Genomic DNA, 21,259 nt, shown 5'->3' on the forward strand with positions numbered 1-21,259 from the left:
GTTCTTTTTATGGTATTAATGAGGTTAAATAGTTTCTAAAAAATATTACTATACTTAAATAGTTGACATATCATTCCAGTAATCTGAGTTTGATTTAGAATCTGCTTGAATTAAGTGGTCTTTGAAAAAAGCCTAGTGGGCTTTGCTCTACAAAATGCTTATTTACTTCTTCAAAGTGCTGTACTTGATAGTTGCAATCAATTACAGCATCTAAAGCTTGTGCTGAAATTCAAGCCTGTGAAGCTAGTTTTGACTCCACCAGAATGCTTATGTACTTAACTACTAATTATAAGAGCCACTGCTCACATATTTAAAGCTGAGTACTTGCATGTTTGTTGTTTTTCTTTTATACACTCTCTAGAGAGATGGATTCAACCTGAAGCATTTCCCCATCTTCCCTAAGGTATGTATTAAAAAAAACTATTATGTGACATGGAATAAATATAAAATTGGGTGAAACTGGAGGAAAACGTTCCAAATCAAATACAGGTAATTATTTGATAACTCAGTACATGGAGTTTATGAATAGTTGCTCCCTACAGAGCTGCATGTTTCTGCCATATTTGCTCTACATTGGGAGTAAGAGTGGGGAGGTTTGCTGTGTGTGCCACTGAAGGGATTTCAGTTTGTACATCCTCTCCTTTCATCCCAAGAGAGGAAAGCACCTCTTTTTGGGATGGACGGCCAGTGGATTCACCCTGGCTGTTTCTGAAGCTATTTGTGCTAAAGGAAGACAGCAAGGCTGTCTCTGAGTTACACCTGGGACTTACTTGGCCCTGGCAGCTGGAGAAGACCCTCACTTTCTTCTTTGGCCTAGATGTTTTCAGTGTTCCTTTTCCATTTGTGCTATTTATTAACTACCAATTTGCCACTTAAATTTATCAAGCCTGCCAGCTCCATTTTGTGCTTGATGCTGAATAAAACCTCCATGTTTTGGAAGCAGTATTTTTGGTCTACCCATAGAAGCCCATAAGCAGCTGCAGGTTTTCTAACTTACCTGCAGTAATAAAGGTCTACATAAATGATGCTCCATAAATTTAAGTGTTGTACTCACTTTTGTCTTAAATTTCTCAGTTTCAGCTGTGTGCTTTCAGTTATAAATTACTATGATGATCTTAGTCTCAGGTATTCTTCATAAAATGATGTTAAAGAAATTATAAGACTCTGTGTTAATTGATATGTTACATTCTGTATAATAAATCTGTGAGTAAAGTAGTAACAAGATTATATTTCACTGTTTAGACAGCATTACACAGATGTGGCAAAAAGGTTACAAATTCAGCTGCTCCAGAGTGAGGAGGTGCCTGAACTGCAGTTGTCTCTTGGATTTCCAGCCCTGGTGTTAAGCAGTTGAGCAGTCTCTAGGGTCGAATACAGAGCAACATGGTACATAGTTTCCCACCAATGCCCAACTAAATACCAGAGAAGTAAAACAATGATGAAATGAGCTTCATGCGGCAAATGGACTAAATGTGCTGGTCTCCCACTGATTTATCATCTTTATCATTCTGTAGCCCTCTGTCTTTTTCCATCTTTGTACATTATGTAGGAGAATAAGAAACTTCAGGCTCGGCATGAAGAATCTTGGGAGGAACTAGAGGAGGCAGGTTTAGGGAGAAGTGTTTGTTTCTGGAGAGGATTGTGCAACTAAGCTGGTGGGGAGTACAATGTGGGTTTCAGCATCTAAGCTGGAGGAAAGTCTGTCTGGATCTGAAAAACATTTTTGAAATACAGGAGGTCCAGTGGTGAAGCACAGCTTTGTGCTGCTACTGCCATCTTGCCTGCTGCTAGCAAGTTAGATGGTTTCAGTGGACACCCAGCCTGGGGAGGAAATAATAATTAAAAAAAATTATCAAAAAGTACATTTGTCTTGAACTAGCATAATGCAGTTGTTGTTTTTCACTAACTTAGGAGTGACTTGCTTACAGTTCCCTTATTCTTGCTATTTTTTTGTGTGGTGGCTGAATATAACTACACATCGCTTTGTGTCTGAAAAACAAAGCGAGCAAATACAATTTCTGCAGGATTCTCCTATTCTGTTCCTCTAAACTAGAGCATGTAGCATCTTTTCCTCTAAACTAGAGCATGTAGCTGTTCTTCAGTTAGATTTGCTCACCCATTCACTGAAAATGAGTGATGCTGAGAGCATCTCATTCCCTGGTGTTTCTTTGTGGTTCTTGCATGGAGCTGTGAGACAGAATACACCTGTACTGCCTTCTTGTGCTTTCAGTAGTATTTAGACAAGCAAATACCTCAGCTTCTGTGTGAAAAATAAGTTATATCTTGGTATGCCAATGCTTGCTTGAGTGCTGTTGTGCTTCATGCAGTAAATTGCAGACCGTAGCTGTATTGAGGTGATTTTTTTTTTCTCAAAATGTATTATATAAACCACTTTGCAATCTCTATCAATCTCTCTCAAATTAACTGCAATGTGTGGGAAGTGACCTGTGTAAAATTATCCAGTTTTACAGATGGTAAGAACAATCCTGAAAATGCATTTCAGCTTATGGCAATATATTGATGGTGCTGCAGCTGTTGGGCAAATACAGACATTGTCTGTTTTTACTTTACAAATGTGCAGACTGGAGGAGTCCTTGCTCAAATGTGAGAAAGTGTAAGTGCACATCGGTATTTTTTTCCATCTGGTAACTGCCAAGAGTAAGGAGTAGCTCCTCCTACAGCTACAGCTGTAGCTCTTTCTCCTGCAGCTACAGCCTGGTTAACAAATGCATCTGTATTTTGGCCATACATGCTGTCTTCTGAGTGCTGGTGCCAACTGTTTTCTCCCAGTTTTGGTACTGGTCATTGCTCACTCTTTTACAAGAAGGGCCTTAAAGAAGTTCTGGGGAACTAAAGACCTGTTAGCCTGACTTTAATGCCAGGGAAGGTCATGGAGCAGATCATCTTGCGTGTCATAACGTGTGCAGGACAACCATGAGATCAGGCCCAGCCATGTGGCTTTATGAAAGGCATATCTTTACCTCCTTCTATGACAAGGTAACTCATGTAGTGGATGAGGGAAAGGCTGCAGGTGTTGTCTTCTTGGACATTATTAAAAGCCTTTGACACTCTCTCTAACACCATTCTCCTGGAGAAACTGTCTGCTCGTGGCTTGGACAGGTGCACTGTTCACTGGGTAAATAACTGTTTGTATGGCCAGGCCCAGAGAGTGGTGGTGAATGGAGTTACATCCAATTGGCAGCTGACCATGAGTGGTGTTTCCCAGGGTTCAATACTGGGGCCAGTCCTGCTTAAGATCTTTACTGATGATCTGGATGAGGGGATCGAGTGCACCCTCAGTCAGTTTGCAGACGACACCAAGTTGGGCAGGAATGTTGAACTGCTGAAGGGCAGGAAGGCTCTGCAGAGGGATCTGGACAAGTTGGATTGATGGGCTGAGGCCAACTGGATGAGGTACAACAGTGCCAAGTGTCGGGTCCTGCACTTGGGTCACAACAACCCCAGGTAGCACTACAGGCTGGGGGAAGAGTGGCTGGAGAGCTGTCCACCAGAAAAGGACCTGAGGTGCTGGCTGACATCTGGCTGGGTACAAGCCAGCAGTGTGCCTGGGGGCCAAGAAGGCCAATGGCATCCTGGACTGTATCAGAAATAGTGTGGCCAGGGGGACTAGGGCACCAACTGTCCCCCACTACTCGGCACTGATGAGGCCATACCTTGAATCCTGCATCCAGTTCTGGGCCCCTCACTACAGGAAAGGCATTGAGGTGCTGGAGTGTGTCCAATGAAGCTGGTGAAGGGTCTGGAGCACCAGTCTTATGAGGAGCGGCTGAGGGAGCTGGGGTTGTTTAGCCTGGAGAAAAGGAGGCTCAAGGGGGACCTTATTGCCCTCTACAACTACCTGAGAGGAGGTTGTAGCCAGGTGTGGGGAGTTGATCTCTAGTAACAAATAATGGGATAAGAGGAAAGGATCTCAAGCTGTCTCAGAGGTGGTGGATATTAGGAAGATTTTCTTCATTGAAAGGGTGACGGTCAGTCATTGGAACAGACTGCCCAGGGAAATGGTGGAGCCACCATCCCGGGAGGTATTTAAAAGACATATAGATGTGGCATTTAGGGACATGGTTTAGTGCTAGACTTGTCAATATCAGGTTAATGGTTGGACTTGATGATCTCGAAGATCTTTTCCACCCTAAAAAATTCTATGATTCTGTGATCATCATACACCAGCTATGTTACGGCCAAGGACTGGGTTACAGACTAGGAAGAGGAGATGACAACAGAATTCACAGAGTGACACAGACAATTCAAACAGTCTGCAAGCAGCTGGAGGGACAAAGACAATCCTTCTGCCTCAGGATCAATTTGCTGTGTCCTCTTCTTCCCTTTTTTCCCTTCCGAGTTGAAGAATTGCTGCTAGCAGTGCACTGCCTGTGATAAGGGGTCGTGCTGATTGCCCAACAGGCACATATGCTTGTTGGAAGGCCTGTTGGAAGAAAGTTTGCAGCAGATAAAGTGTGACCTGTGACAGGCTGAACAGGCACCCACAGTGTGCATGTGAATGCCCCCACTAATCCCTACCCCTTCCTAATGGCTATACACTGAGAATGTCTTCATTGACTGTGAATCCTGAAAACTGACCCTCTGAGACTGAAATGTTCTGAGAGGTGGAAGAAATGGTGAATAACTGATTGACTTATTTTTGCAATTCATGTATATCTTTAGGTTTTAAAAATATGAAGGAAGTCCCAAATTGGTTGAGTCTTAGAATGCTCACTGCTAAATCTTTTGCCATTGATACATGGAAGAAATATTTTTTAGCATTTTCAAAACTATCATCTAATAAAATAACTCTTTATAGTTTGTTCTGTATTTTTATGAAGTGAAACAAGTGTAGCTTTTCATTTAAGTTAGATGACATGTTTTTTTATCATTTAGAATAAACTGCAGTATTTTTTTTTGGCTGGAGCTGTTTAATAACACAAGTAGGACAATCTATTGAGTACCAGTGTAAGTGGGTTACCTGTTGACATGACGGGTTGTCCTCAAAAGGACTCAATAACTGACTCTTTAAGAAAATTCCTGAAGGTGTTTAGAGGAAAACCAAAACTCCATAGCCCCAAATTATGGCAATGCAAAAGCAACCCACAAACTATTAAGATTCCCTGTAATAAAAGATGTAAACATGGGTCTAGCTAATTTCTTTAGTAACATTCACGGCTATATCACCAAAATAGATGCAGTCAAGAAGGGAAGTTCCCACTAAAATTCACTTTTAAGATTATATTTAAAACCTAAACATTTAGCAATTAAATATAGCTTTTTTGTATTCCACCTCTATGATATGCTAGATGGGCTTCCATGGATATTGCATAAATAAGTGGTTGGTAAATCCAATGTTGCATCAGTCGATTCGCATTTGTGAATTGGTTGGAGGTAGGTGGATTCATTTGCCAGTGTTCGCATCACAGAAGATTTTACTTGTGTAAGAAGTGGTGAAGTAAGTCCTTACATTGAAGGCAAAGATCATTCTTCCCCTTGTCCTCTTGCAGTTGCAGCAGTGTCTAGCAAAGTTGCATCCTCTGCTGTAGCTGTTTAAAGATGGTGGTCTCACTGAAACCAGAAGTTTTCAATGCTCCAAGCCAGAGCTTCACATCTTGTCATGATATGCTCAGTCTCCCTGCCTTGAAATAAAGACTTGCTCTAATGGAAGTCATATTGGTGTCTGAATATCACAAGGGAGAGAAATCTGTGTAAAGGTATTATTGAAGGTATGTTATGCTTCTTAACAACTAATACTTTTCAAGGATATGCTTCTTCCAGCACACCAGATGAAATTCTGCTGTTTATTTCGAGGCAATGTCATGATAAAAGAACAGATGTCTCCAAAGCAACAAGATGTCATTGTTCTGCTAGTGAAAATCTGAGAAGAATTAAGAGGTGTCATAAAATACTAGGAAAGTATGATTTAAATCAGAGCTTCCGTTCTTGACATCATGACATAAGAATTTGAACATAGAATTCAGTACAATAAATTATTAATGTTTTCTTAAATATCTCAAAGACAGATTACATGTCTAGCATCTTACTTGGAAAAGGGTGAGAAACGAGAAGCAAAAGAAGCAACAGCATGTGTTGGTTTGAGAATCTAGAGATTCGGGAGAGACTTCTAGAGGATCTTGCCTGAATAGGCAATAAAAGTAATGGGAGACACTGCTAATGCCAAAAGGGGTTAGAGCTAATGGGATCCAATCACTTACTAAAAATGGGGGGAAAATTAGGTATAAATAAATAAAATAGTATTCAGTATTTTACCAGCTGTACTGGGACCAGGCTAGAACTGTCTCATATACCATCCTCACAGTGCTGCAGGTTTGCACATTGACTCAAAGAGAATTTTTTTTTTCTCTTAGGAAGCAGGTGTCTACACCACAGAAAATGATAATAGCTGCTGGTGGGAGTACTTGACAGAAACTGAAGAATCACACCCTTCAGGTACATAATAATTAACAGTGACACTCAACTTCCCTGACATATTTGAAATGGAATTCAGTGGAAATAATAACATGGAGTTAAACGTGTTTGTGTGTGTGGTTGCTTGGGTAAAAGGATGAAAGAGTTATTTGATTAGTAAGGTTATATATGTTTCACTACTACAAACAATTAACAGAAGTAGAATTTGCAGCAAGAGACAAAACAGCAATGCACAATTTTAGAGGGCAGAAGGTTTAGGAGTATTTTGTGTCTGCACAAGTTTATAGCATATATTATTTTTTAAACTGTGGGGACATGGCAGCTGAAAGTTACTGGAAAAAATAGCTAAAGGGGTTGTTCAGTTCATCATAGAAATAATACTGTAATGGAGGCATACTGAAGTGATAATGCTTTGTTACATGATCTAAAACCAGTCCAGTGTATTATGTCCATGTTTCCGTTGTTTATTCATCTTAAGAACCAAACGACTAACCTTGGTTTATTTTTCCTCAACTCTGTTGAGACTGAACATTGCATCGATGACAAACTGCTGTGTACATGGATGCAAACAAAGCAGGTTATTTAGAGCTGCTATGATTGTTCCAATTTCTTTTTAAAGAAGCCAGTATAATTTCATATCTGAGCCTGAACAGAAACATTAACTCAACCAAAAATAGAAAAGTTGTTTGGGGAATAGGAGGCATGAGGGAAAGGAAGCATTTAAATCATCCTTGAGGGATGGGTTAAAACCCTGTCTAATTTGTTGGGAACTCAGACCCTGGTCTGTAGTGTAATCGGTGTTGTCTTTCTTGTTCAAGTCATGCCTGGCCAACGATCTGTCTTCAGCAAGGAAAATGAAACTCACACGTCACAACCTATGAGAAGTTTGGTGATACTGTCCTCCCTCTCCCTACTGCACAGAAACTAAGTGCAAGTTAATATGCTACATGGTTTCTTTTCTACTTGTGAGACTAAGATCGGAGTTGTGCTCAAATTTCTAACGGGCAATGCTGAATTTTACCTAAAAACATTTTCTGCAGTGTTTTCTCATGTTTTATTTCTTATGAGGCATATGTGTCATCTAGCAAATGAAAAAATTGATGTTCATATGATCTAAAGGTAACTATAGGCTCACAGAAGCATATTGATTACCATGAGGAAAGTGACCACTAATGCAAGTTTAAAGCAATAAGTCATATGAAAATAGTTTTAATGTTTCTTAACATCATTTTTTCTCCTGCTCATTTGCTAGTTTTGTCTTTGATCAGATCCTTCTTGTGGGATGGGGACACTATATGTGTGGTAGCTACAGGCCAAAGTCTACTCACCAGATGAATCTAAAGAGCTGCCTTGTCCCCGGAGAAAACATGGCACACCAGCTCAACCTGTGAAAAAGACCTGACAGCTCAGCACTTTTTTTATGATGTGGTTGGTGACGACAATGCCGTCAGTGGATACGGGCACACCGAGCAACACTTGGCCCTGCTGCATCCTGAGACCGTGCTGCCTTCTCTGGGGTGAGAAGGTGGAGAAGCCCAGAAACCTGGGTGAGAAGGTGGGGAAGCCCAGAAATCTGGGAGACTCAGAGTTGCTCCTGTGGCAGTGGATGTTAAGGGCATGAGGCAGGGCTAAGGGAGGAGAAGGGAATTGCATAGTACCGAACTGCAAGTGTGTGGGATATAGGTTACCCTTTATATTAGTGTGGGGTTTTCTGCCTTTTTTGTTTTGGTTTTTCTATTTGGTTTTCCTACCACAAGAAGCGATAGATATTGGCTGGGGTATTAACGTGCAGAACTGCAGCTGTTGCAGGGTTGCGGAACTGTTGCTTAACTATTCAAATGTGAATGGTTATTCGATCATATGAACTAGCAACCTTGTTATGTGAAGCTGACCATCTTTGCTGCTGCACTGGAGGTTTGCCTGATCACCTCTGAGAGGACGAGCATGGGCAAGGTCACAGCTTCTTGGCCATGCTGCTGCTTTGTGGATGAAACACATGAGAGGACTGGCAGCAGGTTCACCAGATGTGTCACAGCCTCTTTTGCTATTTCTGCAGAAGACCGTTATTGATATCCAATGTACAGCGTGTGTGTGGAAGCATATGCATGGCATACATTTCAAGGTGTAGTTTATATTGTATATACAACTGCCTGTGAGGGAGTGCTTGCCTCTAATGCACATTCTTGCCACTTTGCAAATTCTAGAATCTACATAAATTTACTTCCTGGCCTTAAAGGAAAAAAAAAGAAAAAAAGGAGAAATATTTTGAAAAGTTATCAGGCCAAAAATTCCTCTCATGGTAACTGTCCTGCAGGAGTCAATTTGATTGAAAAGAACTATAGAGGTCTGAAGGCAATGGGAAAGATGTATTTTTCAAATGCTCTGTTTAGCAGATGTTAATGACAGCCTTTAGTTGAACAACTAATTCCTCATGGGTCCCTTGTTTTCTTTTTCACAACTGAAATAGCAGTTTTTCTGTACCAGAACAGATCTAGCTATATTAAACTGTGTGGTTCTTGATAGCAACTGATGCACTGCCTGGGAATCTGATAGGTTCAAAAGCAAACTCATGATTAGCCAAAATAATAATTTTTAAATAATTTCTTGTTTCTTGAGAAGCTTGAATTGATAGGTTGGAAGGCTTTCTCTGCATGGGTAGTGCTGTGTTTTAAAAGGTTATGTTTTTATAGGCTAAAAGGTAATTTCAAATTTCTATTTTCAGTAAGCTCTAAGTTATACTTTCCCAAATATTATTTTCATTTTGAACTGCTGCAGTAGTTTGGGGTTTTTTTCTAATTCTATCTTAGGTACATTTTTGAGGTATTTCAACTAAGTTTTATGCTTTATAACTTTTTTTCTGATTAACTGAACTATGCTTTCAGGTTTATATTCTCCAGACATTATTTTTATTGTCGAATGACAAGAGTGATCAAAGGTTCTTTCAGACAGACAATGTTATTTCCAAGCAAAGCTACCTTAACTTCAAAAATAATGCAATAAAGCCCTACTCAGGCTCTGCAAAATTCTCAACATAACAAATAGCTTGGCATAGTTTTAATTTCACATCTGTGTACCTTATAATCAGACTGTGCCTGTTCAAACTTCAGAATATATTTTTATCTACAGGGGTGAATATGGGTTGCACTGTATGAAGACGCAGTTGTGGTGTGAAGAGGCAGTTATAAACCAAGGAAGATTAAAGAAAACCTATACTCAGATATATAGACAATATTTAAATAATTAACTCAAACTTACAAATATCTTCTTTTTATTCCCTACCAAATGTTGGTCAGATTTCTTCAGATGACTCCAAATTTTAATTTCACATTGTCCTAAAGAACTGTTGGAGAAATTTTAGAAGGAAGTAAGTGATGGTCTAAACTGTGATTGATTACCAAGTGATAACCATAATAAAGAACTCTTTTAGTAGTTTAAATATACTCAGAAGAGCTGAAAAAAAGAGGCATTAGACTTTGTTAGTTATGGATATAGTTATTAAAGATAGTGTTGATGCTCTGTGGAAAATTCTTGGGTGTGATGTGGTCATCTAGATGAAGTATGTGCTGACTCATACAGCTGCACTGAGAAACTGGGAAGAAGGAGAGGAAAGTGACACTGGTACTACCTGCACTTCTGCCAGGACAGTAATGTAGCTGATTAAAAAACCCAACGTACCGTAGGCCATAAAGGACTGTCCCATCTGGATGGAGTCGAATCATTCGGTTTTTCACTGTCACCCCATGGACAAATGATTTCTTGTCATTCTGGAAATATGTGTCCGGCACCCAGAGCTGGTCAGCAACTCTGTTGTCCAGAGTTAGGTTCAAAGGTATTCCAGAATAGGAGAGCCTTTTATCCCTCCAGGACTGCTGAAAATACATGGTCAGGGTGTAGTCCTATGGAAGAAACAAGAAGGGCTCTTTGTATTTTCATACCGATTAACTTACCAGAAGTTTACTTTTAGATAAGTCTCAGTAACTGAGTTTCAGTAGCAACAGAAAATCTAGGGATCATTAAGGTGTTGTTGTCATTAGCCATGATCATAAGCCTTGGCTTGTTGAAACCTCACACCACTCACCAGTGGCAGTGACTACCATAGGCTTTCAAAACCTCTTAAGTCAGAGGGAATACGTTTGCTTTTCCAGTCTGTGGATCAAACTTGGGTTTTGATTTTTTAAACATTTTTTTTTAATGTGAAAAGAGCAGGGTTTAGGTGACCTCAGCCAAATAGCATTGCATAGCACTGAGGACATTCTTTTGATATTCACTCCCCTTATCCTGATTGTCCCCACAATCCAGAATGGCCAGCAGTCCTTAGACTTCCTCAGAAACAGCAAATATGACCTCAGAACATAATGGATAACTTCCCATTCCCCATCTGCTGGAGCTGCCAGATGCAATGACTTTAGATAGCCAGGCACACCTTGCCTCAGCCTGGGGAATGCAGTCCTTTCTGTCCTTGACAATTGGATTTTACCGCATAGAAAATCAACACCTTTTCTTGACTATCATGTTGTAACTTAGGTGAAATACCGTTTATGCAGCCTTTCAGCTTTCCCTTCATCTGAAAAGAAATTGTTCTAAAAGGCTTCTAGTCTGATTTACGCTCTCTTATCTGTTTTTCTGGGAATTCGGTCATTTTAAAGGTAGTCAATTTTTTAAAATGGTAAAGCTCATGTACTTTGTAGCTGATGGAGTTCTTAGAAGATGACTAAAAGAGCAGTATGTGGACTATTAGTTTTCCTCATCTCTTCCCCCAACCATGTTTTCAAGTGACAGGTCACACTTACATATTTTTTTAAGGTAGAACTGCATCAAAATCGTAGCTATTACTGAAAAAATTGGTCAGGGGTAAGACTTTTTTTTTATGTGATAGAAAACCTTACCTCTGTCATTCTCACAAATCCTAGCGTGGACTCTAATTTTTGAAGAAACAGCATAAAAACTGTCTGATACAATTTGCTCTCTTCATCTTTAATGGCTTCTTAAGACTGTATTGTTGCCATGAAATCAAAGCAGAGTTGTTAACTTTCAAAAAACCTTTCTACCTGAAATGTTGCATCTAACAGAGCTATGGACTTATCAGTAAAAGTTAGTAATAAAAATGATGTTCTTCCTTGTCCTCGGTCTGTAGTAATTTTTTGTATGGATGAAATATCAGTGGTTATATAAGATAGGACAATTACATCCATTGCGAGCACAGATCCCAGATTTGCAAGGACTTCATAGATATGCCCTTTTCCAGGCCTGCAAGACAATTGCTACCCGCAACAAAGACAAGAGGTTATATGCTGAAGGAATAAGTTTTTTTTTTCCTGGCCCAGGCCCTAGGAGGAGGTCAGGACAGCTTCTTTGCTTTCCAGACCATGCTGGTCAAGCCTGGAACTACAAAGTAATGCAGTGGAGTATATACTGTGCCTTGCTGAGTGGGTGATTTATAATTTAAATAGCGGTACAGAGAAACATGGATACCAAGGAGGCAAGTTTTTGAATGTACAACTTGAATAGAAGTCGGTTAGAAGCCTCACTTAAAGAGAAGTTAAATCCCTGCCCCTTGTTCCTCCTTGTACAGCAATCATTTGGGAATTGGATGAGAGAAAATGAAAATTAAAAATAAAAACCAATCTAAAAATCAAACAAGAAAAACCCAAATGAAGATGAAAAAACCCCAACATCACAAGTCTTCATTTTTCATATGTTGTATCTGTTTTATAACCTGTCCTACTTCAAGCCACTTCAGGTAGAAAAGCCTTCAGAGATGACTGATAATAGTTAACCTCAGTGCTTCACCAGGTATGCTCTACATCTTCTGCTTGATTCATCAGAGCCTATGCAGTCCTCAGCACAGATGGTGTAGAAATTCCAATTATACACAATAATCTTTTCTCCTTCTTGTTTTCCTTTGTATTTTCACTAGGTCTTAAAGCTGCTTTTGTAGAACTGTCATGCTGTCCTGGAAGAAAGCAAACAATTGAGAGGGTGTCTATGTGATGGTTCTCAAAGCTCAACCAAGAGAGAAAAATAGCCAAGGTAAGCTACAAGAGATCTTAAAGGATGTGATCAAGTGAAAGAAAAAGAAATTCTGTGTCTTGGTTATGACTATTAGAAGAAAATGAGTTGCTATTTTTAGCATCATAGTCTGTGAAGAAACTGTGTTTCATCCAGCTGTGCTACATCCCAAATACTGTGGTTGGTAACACCATGGTAAGAGAGAGTGATCCTCTGCCCTGCAATTGTGCTACACTATGGAGAAGCACACGGCAAGCCAGCAAGTGCTAATGAGGAAGAAAAAATTCTGAGCTTCATCCTAAAGGAATGTCAGTGTTTCTTAACTGAGGAAATTATCAATTTTTTTCCCATTCCCCAGTACTTGAGGTTGTTAATCATTTAATATTTTAATGAGGAAAATAGTCTGATGTCACGATTGTGAGAGTCCCTGTAGCTGTAAGTTCTTATTTTAAAAAGCATAGTTAAAGATTATTTTAATGAAAAGCAAATTATATCTGAGCTATAATAACCCAAATTCTATAGCTATAAATTTTCTAACTTTTTTACATGAAATACAGCCTTATCTTTCTCATATCTCATCAGTGAAGGATAAAATGCTGGCAGGTCATATGGCTAGTCACATCTTGGAGGTTTCTGTATTATTTTTTATATTGTACAGGGGTGTGAATGAAGTGGAAATTTAATGACTACTTCTCTTCTACCCTGTAAAATTTGCTGGGGATTTTGTGGTTTCGAGCTCTGGAGTATATGAATAATTTCCGAATCTGTCATATCTGTAGTGGTAATTGGCTGCAGAATTTTTTTAGCTTTTATGAAAGCTTCCCAAGATTCCCATCAGTCTAGACATGGAAATAAATCAGACTAGGTTTAACTTTCATATTTAAGAATTTCTATTCATGAGTTAAAAAAGCAGGGCTCAATGTAAAATTAAAAAAGAGAATCTGTTTCTGCAGCTAACTGTTCTTTTAAATTATTTGTTTTTAAAAATATTTCACCTTTTTTAGAAACACACTGAACATTTTTTGTGCTGAACTGTACTTTCCATAATTAAAAAAAGCTGTAATGCTGCATAAAAATTATGATATTTCAGTAGATTTAATTGAGCTATCTATGCTTTCCAGAAGTGCTTTCCTACTTTTTCAGGGCATAGTGAACCGTTAGAGGGGTAATGTTAGAGCACCAATAATAATGCTGTTTTGATGTGTATCTTGTTTAGTGTTGGGTTTTTTTTTTATGTAACAAATTTTGATTAGTTAGAATGAGATTTTTTTTATCCCTTTCTTAGTACTTGTGAAAATTTCTTATTTCTTTGTATCAAACTGGAAATGTGTAAGTGAATGTAACTCGATGTGTACTATAACATATATAGGTATATCTGTACAGTGCTTTAATAAGGTGCATTAGGTTGCTAAGACAAATACATGCTCTTCCTAGGTAAGAGAGGTTCTGTGAAAATGTGAGTAAGAGAAACTAGTCTATTTTACTCAGAATTGCAAATTATTTTGTAATCTGAATTTAAGCAGGCTCATAAATAAATACTGGCACCAAGCTTCACAGTTCACTTGAGTAATATAAATTTCTTGTAGGAAAGAAAATGAATGGACCACTGAAGCATATTGCACTTGAAGTTAGAAGAACAACTTAGAGTTCCAGTAAGGAATAGACTGGACAGTTCCCATAAGTTTCTTTTTATTTCTATAATTTTTTTGTTCCCTATTTTTTTTTTTGTGCAATATGTATAGATGATGTAAGGGCAATAATGGATTTTTTTCTTTCCTGTTAAGCCTCCAGGCACCTAGTGTTTCTTAAAGAACAACTGGAGGGAAAACAAAGGAATAGAAAAGTTTCTTACGGGCAAGTACTCCACAGACCAGTATATATTAATACATGGCTTGATACATCTTTTAAGAGCAAATGTAGACAGCAGTAAGAGACAACCATGTTTTCTCTTAGCCATTTCTCTCTGTGAGGCAGCTGAAAACAAGTTTTTGCTAAAAACCCCCAACTAGTCCAGGTGGCTCATACCTGTCTATCTGCATCTGAGGATGCCAGTTAGTGTTCAAGTCCAGGTACTGGCAACTACAGTCCAAAGGTGTTCTAGGTATTATATGCTGCTTTTTGCTGAAGTCCAGGATGTTCTAGGATTCTTCTCCTCTGAGCTGTGCAAAAACTTGTCTATTCATATGCAGGCAATGAAAGGGAATGGTGGAATGACATTTGAGGACTGTGACATTGTGCTCAAGTAGTGCTGTCCTCATCCTCTCCGTAAAGCAGGTTTAGAAAGCACTCCAAGGAAAAGAAATTTCAAACTTTAACTTACATTCCAAAACACTTCATCCAGCTTGGATTTGAAGCACCAATACACAGGAGTGGGACTGGGCCTTTGGACAAAAACTGTACTTCCCAGGTTCTTGTGTGGACTGTGTGGAAGATGGTGCCTTACTGACTGGAGGACTGACTCGCAATGAGGTGGGCATAGATCAGCTTTGAGGGTTTACCATATGGAATGTGATATGAAGACTAAAGCAAATGAAGCCAAAGACGTGTTGGATGAATGCAGCACTTTCAAGTTCCTGTTAAGGCAAACCACTGTGGAAGAGTGAAGAAGTAATTAAACCACACTTCCCTTGCTACCTATAAGCAAGATAATTGGAAAGCAGCCTGTTTTCCAACAATGGTTGTTCCTGAAGTACTTAATTTTTTTTCTTTGTAATTTCCAGCTAGCTCAGCAGGAGTGAACTACGAGACCATTACAAAGTGCCTGAATGTCTAAGGAGGATGACACAGTGCTAAGAGCTCAGAATAATTCCTTCTGGTGTCAGTGCACAGCACTGCAGGTGAAGCTGACCTGATTGTGATCTTAGGAGCAGATGGGAGAGGTTTGTTGAATTTTGTTTTGAACCCTATTGTATAAGTGATAACAGTACCAGAAACCTTATAGGAACTGGACAAAAAGTTGAAAAGAACACAAACAGGTGAGTATCAGTAATGTGCAAATGGAGTCACAGGATGAACTAGCTGAGCATGTGAAGCAAATCCCACAAACCTTTATTCTGTGATGTGCAGGGCCTTATGGTAAGCCAAACTTCTAAGTAGGAAATCACTAGTGAAGACAGACAACCATGGTTAGACTCCTTGGCTCCAGAAGATGCTTAACAATGTAGGATGGCAGATACATATATCTTAATATGAAGTTGAGCTAACTTTATAAAAACAGTAACTGAATTTTTTTTTAATGCCTTAATATATATATATATATATATATATATATATTTACAAATTTATTTCTCAGTAGGAGTTATTTCTATTTCTGTGGGTCTGGTGATGGAAATCCATTTGATTCTTCCTGCCTTGTTCCCAGTTGTCATTCTACTGTATCAATTTTCTTTAGTTTCAAGAGAAGCAGATGGAGGTCAAAGTGACACGCAGTGAGTCAGTGACTCTACCTGGAATAGAAGCAGTGATTACATAGCTGCCAGATCTTTAGACCTGTATATCTACAATCTAAATCTTAGTGTGTCTTTTTTTTATTATTTTATTTTTATTGGTTAGTTGCCTTTTTTTTTTTTTTAGTTTTATATGTAATTACTACTTCAGGTTTTGGTGTTTTGAGGTTTGTTTAGGTTTTGTTGTTGTTTATAGTCACAGCCTATAGTCACAGCTCATGGTCACTGCAGCTAAGGCTACCTCTGAGTTTCTCATCTCAAAAAAGTTCTTTTTTCTTGTAACTATGAGGTCTAGCAGAGCACATTTTTTTGTTAGTTTCTCAGTTACCTGTGCCAGGAAATGGTCATCAGTGCATTCAAGAAGTCTTCTAGATTACCTGAGCCCTGCTGTGTTTTCCTTCTGGCAGATTTCATGGTGGTTAAAGTCTCCCATGAGGAACAGAACTATGCACATGAGACTTCTTCCAGTTGTTGGAAGAAGGTCTCATCTGCATTTTCTTCTTGGCCAGGATGTCTATACTAGATATGCACTACTACAAGGCCATGTTGTTTTGGCTGCTATTCTTGATCCATAAACTCTTGTTTGGCTCTGGACCTACCCAAAGGCAGAGCAAAAAGCATTCCAGTTGCTTTCTCACATAGACGGCAGATCCATTTCCTTTACTTTCCAGCCAGTTCAACAACCAATAATTCTCGTTGCTGATTTCTTTGCCAGTTCTGTTGCCTTGCTTCCTCCTCCCATATGCTCCCTTCCATGTTTTAGTTCATTGAGAAGCTCCTGTCTTACCCTGACAGCTCTTCTGCTAAAATTATGGCCTTCTTGCACGACAGGGTGGATTGTTTCTGGTTTTCTTTAAAATTCAGCCTCCATTGTTTCTGCTTGATGACTGCTTGCTGGGGAATTTTACTTAGCAATTACCCAAACAAGCCAAATTCTACTGTCCTGATGTCCTGAGTCCTAACTCTGCTGCTCACTGTCCCAGCTATCCTCCAGATCCTGAATTCTGTCACCTTCTGATCATTGTAAACCAAGTGTGCTGTAAATACCTGCGTTGCATCTGCGATGCTTTTACAAAAGGCAGCTTGAGAAAAAGTCCCCCATGTGACTTCTCGTGAGCTGCATAATTTAAATAATATTAAGCTGCTTACATGATAATCCATCATAGCTGATGAGTTTAGAGCAGCGATGTGGATTTTCTGTGGAAAAATTGCCTTTAGCTTTTGCTAAAGTTTGCCTTTAGATGCATGTATTGTTGACAATAAATCCTCAGAGCAGAATGCAGGGTAATTTTCAGAGTGCTGATGATAAAGGACCTTGTTTTATTTTTATCTTACTAACAGCATAATCAATCGGATAACTAATGAAGTTGGCCAATTTAATATGATTAATCTGATTAAAACCCTACAAATCCAGTGCTGTTGCCAGTCTCATGGGAATCCACATTTCAAAATATTGTATAGTATGTGTAGGCATTTTGGGAAAGGAAAAAAAAAAAGAGCAAATAACTCATCAGTCAGTTTGAAAGCATCTGAATAGTACTCCTGAGTACTGATTAGAATATGGAGGTGCAGGCTCTCTTTCCTCCAAAATATGTAACTAGGGAGAACATGGGATTAGTAATTATTTGAAGAACTGAGTAGCTCAGAATGTTGAAACTGGTGACACTACACTGAAAATCTGGGGAAATGTTTTCATGCAAATGACTTTATAAATACAAACCTCGAAATCAGTTTTCTTTAATGCTTACAGTAATAAAACCTCTCTCTGAGTCTGAAGTTTCAGAAGGCTTTCACCTCACTGAAGGCCAGACAACGACTGTTTTCATCCCTTCCCATGTGAGAGCACACATCTGAATAACTACTTAGGAAGTGGAGGGAATTGATCAGGTTAGAGATGAACTTTGTCATTACTATTTTGGCATGGTGTTTTTTATGTAGGTAAATTCCCTTATCCTGTACACACCATGGCTACCCGAGCATTGGTAATGAGGGAGGAAAGAACACTAGGAGTGAAGGAGAAAGGCAGAGCAGCTTCTTTGCAGAACAGCTGTGAAAGTACAGTTCTGGAGTGGGTTTGGGTTTTACAGCCTCAAAAATGAGGCAACAAAAACTTAAGGACTTGCAAAAGATCATAAAGCACATGTACCAGTGTTCTCAACCAAGGCAATTTTCATGTTTGCTAGTCAGAGGAGGCCAGGATGAAGCAGAACGAGTTAGCAGTGTGGTGCCATGCATGGGGCTACAGCAGAGACCAGCTTTAGTAGCTGTGTACAACTGTTCTACAGCTTCAGGTCAGAGTGACAGAGGCAGTTCAGATCTATTGCCAGGGCTGCACCAACCCTGGCCACCCAAGGTCTGTGGGTTGGCATCTAGTGGTCTATCTGCTCTCTAAATTGGCTACGTAACTTTATTAGTGTATTCACAGTATTAAAATACCGCAGGAGCTCAGCAGCCACTTGTCTGTTTCAGCATTATCTCGCCTTTGTTTGCTTATTTATTAACTTGGAAAAAGAAAATTTGCATCTAAAACGTTTGAAAAAGCCAGGAAACCAGTCTTGATTCTTCAGCTTTTCCTTGCTTACTACAGCCTGCTAGAGAATGTTGAGGTGCTGTTGTGAAGCTTGTCCAGCATGGTGACTTCTGAGACGGGCAGACTGAAGCCTGGCTGACAGAAGAGTGGTTTTGGTTTGTTGAGTTGTTGTTTGGGGGTTATTTTTGCCTGTCCTTCCCCTTCCGAGATAGTAATTTTTTGGTCCATCTTGAGATGTCAGCAGAAGTATATGTAGCAGTTCTCTTGCACACAGCTTCACTTTCCTTGGTGCTTTATAGAGAGACAGGATGAAGTTAAAATGTCTCAGAGATCCATATGTGATGATCACTGATGCAGAAGGCATAAGTTTGGGGTGTCCAGGTGTCCTGAATTTATTGCAATTGACACAATATAGGCTAGAGGGGCTACTGAGGGCTGAGGGATCCTAAATCCATGGGTTGTTGCCCAGGCAATGTTTTCTTATGTGGCTACTATTTCTGGAGACATTGCAGTGCCTAAACCGTGTCAACTAAAATTCCTCATGAATTTTTTTTACATTTAGAAACAAGAATACAGCTGCTTGTTACTGCTAAGTTTTCACTGTTTCGCAAATGAGACAATTTCAATACAAGAGAGGAATGCAAATTCAAGTGTGTTTTCAAGAGTGAAACAGGCATTTCAAATGGTTCCTGTGCATTTATCTCTCTTTCTACAAATATGAGACTGCTTTTCTGTTTCTTTTCCTTAATTCCTTCACTGTATAGTAAGGCTAATTTTCCACTAAAATACGCTTGTATTCAGCCAGAGAAGTTCTACATGCAGCTGGCTAAACTGAAGCCTAGGTCTGTGCCACTATCGTTCAAAACTAAAATGTAGTATTTTCCTAACTATGACTTTTTGTTGGACTGGCTTAATTTAATGCAGAAGTAATCAAAATGCTGTTGTCAGAGGTGTATGAAGTGTAGAGGTCCAGAAGGTTTTGCTTTTGCTGAGAAATGAGGTGTTCGTGGACACAAGTGGAAGCCAATGTCAGTGAAGGAGCACTCCTGGCAGAGGTGTAAATTATGGGACAGATGTAGACCTCCTCTTGTCACCTACAAAGAGGGTCTGTGGCAAGGAGGGGACGATAGTAAGAAACAGAACAGGGGAAACTCCTGGGATAGCAGATCAGCTGTTTGGCAGTTTTGTTGCACGGTAAGAGGTGACTAAGTCATGCTGTTCATGGTATGAACAGTGATGCAGATGATGGAAAGGTTTTTCTTCTTTGTGGCAGTGAGTTTTGCTGTTCTTCAATATGATAAAATATCTCTGCCTAGTGACTTCTAACCAGAGAGAAGGCCCTTACAGGTGATCAGCTTTGTGATTCAGCACAAAGTAGGATGCAGCACCACACCACGCAGCAAGAAAAGCTTTGAAGCAATATGGCAAGTGGCTTCAGTTAAGGTTTCTGATGACACGGAGTAGGTGTAGTCAAGTATGGGTTTAGTAGAATGAACCAATTCAATAAATTGCCTGTTATTTGCCTTACCCAATCACATAAAGCTTGATTAAATAGTTACAGAATTAGTGGATTTGCATCAATAGACACTGAATGTTTAGAGATAAACATGCTGGCTATGTCACATGACTTTCCAGATGGGTATGTTATATCCGAGTGGATGTGTAGTTTTTCACTTATTTATAGCAGGAATGACTTTTAGATCTGTTAGGTTATAGTAATAAATTTACTGAACTACCAAATAATTTATCTTCCTGTTTGCTTTCAGCTGATTACAACATCTCAAGGTATCTCAGGATAATATGAACATCTGTTCCCTGGAGATTGACTCTTCACAGACAATAATCATACAGCTAATAAATGGAGTGGAGAATGGAGTACAGGAAACAACAAGGGACAACTCTGCCTTTATTCGCTAACTCCCACCCTAGTATTTCATTCCTTTCACTAGATTGGCTTTCTAACAAACCCTACCGCAAACTTCCAGATGCAATAGCCCCTTTTCTTCAGAACAGGATAGAAAATCAGAGAGTGGCTCTGGCACTTGAACATCTTGCTCTAAAAATTTGTGTTACCAGATCATCAGAAGCAAATAGTCCTTCCTCCTTTTCCACCCATTCTGAACCCTAGAGCACAAGACCAGAAGCAGATCTCACTCCACCACTCACGAGTGTTCTCATGGGAAAATTTCCCATAATTTCTCATAATTTAAAATGAGCGAAATAGGTTACTCTTTTGGTATGCTTTACAGTTTGCTATTTTTAGTGATAGAAGTAAATCTGACACCTAATTTGCACTTGTTAAAACAGGCTTATGAAAATACATTGTAAATAAATCTTGGGAGGAATATAAATTAGCATGGTTCAGGGTAAAATAACTTCCCTTTTGTGGGTCAGAATGAAAATAATGTTGGGGGGAGATTGTTCCACTTCTGTGTGTTGGAGGATTCTTGTATCTTTTTATGTAGCACTGGATGTTGGTCATCACTGGAGACAAAACTTTAAGTAAATACCAAGTCTTGGGCAGGATGACAGCCCTCTTGTTCTAAGGCAGCCAGATGAACGTTAACACTTGGATCTCCTGGATTACAGATGAGATACAACAGACAAATAAATGTCTGTGTACTGAGCAATAAAATAGTTGCAGATGAGCTCTGTGGTTTCTGTAAGACACATGGACATAGTTAATGTACTTCTACAGAGAATGTGTATGGGACAGGATGGAAGAATAGCTTGGTTTTGGTTGTAGCAAAATGAAATTCAGTAGGCTTAGTAGGTATGGTACATGGTCTGCTGTGATGGTAACTGCCACAGTTTTATAACATGGATAATACTCTTATGTCTC

The 21,259-nt window shown here is 39.3% G+C and overlaps 1 protein-coding gene across 6 annotated transcripts in view; it reads right to left on the reverse strand.

Annotated features, from left to right (window-relative positions):
• The window catches only part of GABRB1 (gamma-aminobutyric acid type A receptor beta1 subunit), a 125,102-nt gene that overhangs the window by 55,182 nt on the left and 48,661 nt on the right, over nt 1–21,259 (reverse strand). For all 6 annotated transcript variants that reach the window (XR_001873034.1, XR_001873033.1, XR_001873029.1 and 3 more), the window contains exon 4: nt 10,108–10,328. Coding sequence is in view for 3 of the 6 variants with exons in the window: in XM_017804217.1 (XP_017659706.1) it covers nt 10,108–10,328 (221 nt within the window). In the remaining 3 variants the exon portion in view is untranslated. The remainder of the gene's footprint in view (nt 1–10,107; nt 10,329–21,259) is intronic.

This window comes from Lepidothrix coronata, unplaced genomic scaffold, assembly GCF_001604755.1.
Source record: "Lepidothrix coronata isolate B3197 unplaced genomic scaffold, Lepidothrix_coronata-1.0 Scaffold0, whole genome shotgun sequence".
Lineage (NCBI taxonomy): Eukaryota > Metazoa > Chordata > Aves > Passeriformes > Pipridae > Lepidothrix > Lepidothrix coronata.